This window comes from Scophthalmus maximus, chromosome 6, assembly GCF_022379125.1.
Source record: "Scophthalmus maximus strain ysfricsl-2021 chromosome 6, ASM2237912v1, whole genome shotgun sequence".
Classification (NCBI taxonomy): Eukaryota; Metazoa; Chordata; class Actinopteri; order Pleuronectiformes; family Scophthalmidae; genus Scophthalmus; species Scophthalmus maximus.
This window is the reverse complement of record NC_061520.1, coordinates 3,752,778-3,757,500: the sequence shown is the minus strand read 5'-3', so window position 1 is coordinate 3,757,500 and position 4,723 is coordinate 3,752,778. Positions and strand designations below refer to the sequence as shown.

At 44.1% G+C, this 4,723-nt stretch overlaps 1 protein-coding gene across 4 annotated transcripts in view; it reads right to left on the bottom strand.

The window, feature by feature from the left end:
- Positions 1 to 3,322, bottom strand: part of unm_sa1614 (un-named sa1614) — a 19,171-nt gene extending 15,849 nt beyond the window's left edge. For 3 of the 4 annotated variants that reach the window (XM_035630251.2, XM_047332595.1, XM_047332596.1), the window contains exon 1: positions 2,611 to 3,322. In XM_035630251.2, the coding sequence (XP_035486144.1) occupies positions 2,611 to 2,736 (126 nt within the window). In that variant the 5' untranslated portion in view covers positions 2,737 to 3,322. The remainder of the gene's footprint in view (positions 1 to 2,610) is intronic. The other variant, XM_047332594.1, reaches the window with a different exon arrangement.
- Between the last annotated feature and the right edge of the window lie 1,401 nt (positions 3,323 to 4,723).

The window sequence follows — 4,723 nt, the reverse complement described above, 5'->3', positions numbered from 1 at the left end:
GGCGGCCACATTCCCGTGTGTGTGTGTGTGTGTGTGTGTGTGTGTGTGTGTGTGTGTGTGTGTGTGTGAGCAGCTCAGGTTGAATGTCGAGGTTTTAACAAAATGGAGCTTCAGTGCAACTTTAAAACACTCGTCAAACCTCTGGACTGTTCCAGTGTCTCCCGGTCGGTCGTGACCGCGCCGCTGCACGAACAAGACCAGGACAAGGACCAAAGCAGCTAAATGGAATTCTAATTTCAACCTGGGGTCAATAGATCAATAACTCTGCTCAGAGCTAAATTATGACTTGAGTTGAAGATAAAACAACAAGTCCTTGAATTTTAATCCCACTCACAAACTTAAAGATAAAACGTTTTAATGAAACTGCTTTTGACTAATTATGATCACACCAGATTACATCAGCCGGAGCATCACTAGGATTAGATCAGTTATTGACTATTTGAACAATTTTACAACACTTTCTTTCATCAGGGGAGCATTCAATCAAACAATTTCCGAGGACACTGTGTAATTCTCTTCATCGTCTGCACTCGTGAGCGCGTCATCAGATTCTTCTTCTCGTTGTTAAATTGTTAAAAACAAAATGTCTCCACCAAGAATTTTGATTCCATTTCAACCAATTTTCTTTTATTCCATTCATTTGTTAATCACATTTTTTAAAAAAGGATGTGAGACATTAAATTAGACTTGTGTCTCGTTGTCCGTTTGGCTTTTTGTGTCGTTATTTGAGTTTGACACATTGCTCTGATGAATGACGGCCGACGAAGAGGTTGGTTTAGGAAAAGTCTTCACTAGTGAACAGACTTCATCCACTCAGGCTGCTCTTTAAAAATAAAACAATGGTTTTGTCATAAAAGTTGTGACGTTCAACTTTCTCGTCCTCATTAATCGTCTCTCTCTCTCTCTCTGACTCCTCCTCAGTAACATTGACCAACAATAACAGTGGATACTAATGAGGATTAATCTGTTGCCGTGGTAACATATGCCAACTCTGCTGGGGGTAAAACTGGGGCGGCAGCTTGACAGTCTGTTTTTCGGGGCCAGGCGGTGATCTGAGGTCACCAGGTCAAAGACTAACATGTACATCCAGACTTCCAGTGTCTTATTGGTGATCGAGAACATATAGAAACCACGTGGTCTGAAATTGTAAGAAGATGCAAATGCAGCCCTATGCTGCCTTCGTGTGGTATCGGAATTATGGTAAATACGAGTTGCCGCCTCGGTAATTGCACATTTACGCGTGGGGAAACTCGGAGATCATTTTGATTTGCGAGTTCCCGAGTTGGGTCGACCAGAACCTTTCAACATGGCGGAGAAGAGGAACAGATTCGTTCAGTAATGGACGGTACGTAATTCTTTATTTTTAACAGTGCAACAAGTATTAGCTGTTGCTTGTGTATAAGATTTTAATCTGTAATCTATATACACTTAACTTGATTATGGACTAATGCCATATCCATAACAGATGGACTATAGTCGGCTAGTTATTACATCGGCCGTTTCGCCGACAACGAAGCACTTGAACGTGACATTCTCGTATTCCTGACTTCACAAGTGGGAAGTAGGATTTTAGGACTAGCAAGTGAAGGCAGCATTAGACTTTCGTCCCACACAGCAGGTGTAAATGATGCTGGAGATCTACGACACATGCCGTGTTTTTCAGTGGGAAATTAATGTAGTGCTGAAGGGACGTTCTTAAAAAACACTTATGTGAAAAGGCTCAACGTCACTAAATGTGCCAAAGCAACCGATCAATAATCACAGATTTTCTCTCAGATATGCTTCGTCATAAACACGTACACCTGCCATAAAAAAAACGAAATCCTATAATTATTGACGTTACTATCTTCCGTTAAGCCATTTCCGTAGGACTCCATTATAAGGAGAAGGCTTACGTCAGTTAATGTGCCAAAGCAGCGATCAATTATCACCAATTTTCTCTCAGATATGCTTCGTCATAAACACTTACACCTGTCAAAAAAAATCCTATAATTATGGACGTTATCTAACATTGCGCACGTTAAGCCTTTTCCTTTTAATGGGCTTCTATTGGGAAGACGCTTCATGTGAGAGAAGATAACCATAATTATAGGATTTGGGAAAAGGGTTTATGACAAAGCATAACAGAGAGAAATTTGGCGATTATTGATCGCTGCCTTGGAAAAGCGTTATGAAGAATGGAGCAGCAGGACATTACGGGGGCCACGGCGGCTCATTCTGGCCCCCCGGGGGCCCCGAAGCGGTGCGGTCCGGCCCTGGCTGTGAGGCACAGAGACAAACGGTCAGTTGACTGTCTGTTGGTTCATCTCATCCACCAGGTACCATGAGTCACAACTGATGCAACCTGCTGAATGAGTGAGACCACCAGAACCAGCACCAGCATCAGCACCAGCATCAGCACCAGCATCAGCATCAGCATCAGCACCAGCATCAGCACCAGCATCAGCATCAGCATCAGCATCAGCACCAGCATCAGCATCAGCATCAGCACCAGCATCAGCATCAGCATCAGCACCAGAACCAGCACCAGATCCAGCACCAGCACCAGCATCAGCACCAGAACCAGCACCAGCATCAGCACCAGCACCACCTCCCTCCCTCGGCACTGACCTCCTCCAGCAGGTAGACGGTGTTCCTGCAGTTGATCATCTTGGCGGTGAAGGAGGAGGTGGTGGGCGAGCTCCAGTCCTCCTGCACCTCCTGCACGAACTCTGACACCGACACGCACTCGGGCATGGTCGCTCCTTCTCACCGGGGCCCAACCGACCGACCGACCGACCCGACCAACCGACCGACCGACCGACCGGGACAAGTCCACCACAGACCAAATCCACACACAAAAGAAACTGGGCGAAAAAAAACACACACACACACACACTGACTGAGCCAATGATGACAGATAAATAAATAAATAAATGAAATGATAAATTGAAGAAACGAAAAAATCCACAATGCAAAAAACGGTTAACTGATCCACATCGGAGCCGCGTCCGTCCGGTCGCGTCGGTGTCACGGGGCAGATCACACCGACGATCACCGACCGGATCCGGTGACTCCTCCGCCGGTGACTTCACCGCAGCATCGGTCGCTTCTTCCTCCGAACAAAAGGAGCGAGGAATCCCGCAGGAAATACTAAATCTGACGAGCGCAACAAAAAAAAGAAAAAGATAAAGATAATAAACTCAGAATTGTATCAAACGAATGGCCGGTTCGTTGACGTTTCGTTCCCAGGTTCACTCGTGTTCACTCCGTGTGTGTGTGAACCGGCTGACAAAGAGGCGGGGAGCCGAGCGGAGGACCGGACCGGACCACCCCCCCTCCCTCCCCCTCCTCCCCCCCCCCCCCCCGGGCTTCAGATGACAGGACGGAACCGGTGTGTGCGCTCCTCCGCCTCGGTGTCCGCCTCATGTCCTTGTGTCTCCGATCAGCTGATTGTCTTTTCTTCGGCTTCTGCTTTTCCTCCTTTATTCGAAGCGCATGGACATGCGCGCTCACGGTGCGCGGCGCGCGGCGGAGCGCCTGTGCCGCGGGGGCGCGCACAGAGGAACACGGATCATCCTGCGAATGCTTCACCGTGTACAGTAGAACAGCTGTTACACGACGTTTATGAACGGACCGAAATGGTTTAATAAAGAAAAAGAGGAAGAAAGAAGGAGAGAGTGTGAAAGAGTGTGGCTGACATCCAGAGGGGGCCCTAATATTTCTTTCTTTCTTAATTTCTTTGTCTATCTTTGTCTTTTGTGTAAATGATAATGTATATTTGTAGGTATTTGACTCTGGGAATGTGGGAGTTGATCAATGTGTATATATGTGCTTATATGTTTGTATGTGTATATATATATATATGTATGTTTGTATATGACAATATAAGATAACTAGACAATATGATTAAGATATATGAAATTGGTAATGCATTTATTTGTATGATTTATTTATTTATTATTCATTTTTATTTGTATATTTTGATAAGGATAACTCTATAAGTAATGAATTTAGAGATAAAGATAGAAGTAATGTTAACTAAAGTATAGATTTCAATCAATAAAGAAGCTGATTAATTATTAATTTTCCATTATGGGGAGAAGGAGTGAGATGAAATAAGTTCTACTTCTTCTCGGCCCTTTTCGAACATGCACAGCAGCAAGTGTTGGACCGTTTCTTTTCTTTTGCTTCATGCTGTTATTGTTTGTGAATGTCACTCTTCTATATCTGTCCACTTGTTAACTTTTGTTGTTTTTAATAGTTTTTTTCTTTACATGTTCGGAATAAACACATTTCAGTTCAATTCAATAGGCGTGGCCTGTGTGGGGAAACACGATCGACATTTTATGACATTTCATGAACCAAACAGCTAATCGATTGATCGAGAAAATAATCGACAGATTAATCGATGATGAAAATAATCGTTGGTTGAGTCAAAAAGCAGTTATTGTAAGTCCCTTTGGACAAAAGCGTCAGCTAAATTGAATGTACTGTAATGCAACAACGAAACAAGCCCTGCTCGTCTAACATCAGTGTTCACAAACTGAAACTGTGAACTGGTCTTCTAACATCTGACAGAGTCTCGGAGGAAACAATCAGTCTGTAAACAAACCATTCTGACTTCCTGTTGTTCCAGCTGACGACGTCACTCCCGCGTTTTTTCTCATTATCACGCTGAATCATCACATGAGGGAAATAAAAAGATCTTTTGGGAGTCCGCTCAAAAAAAAACTCTCAAACG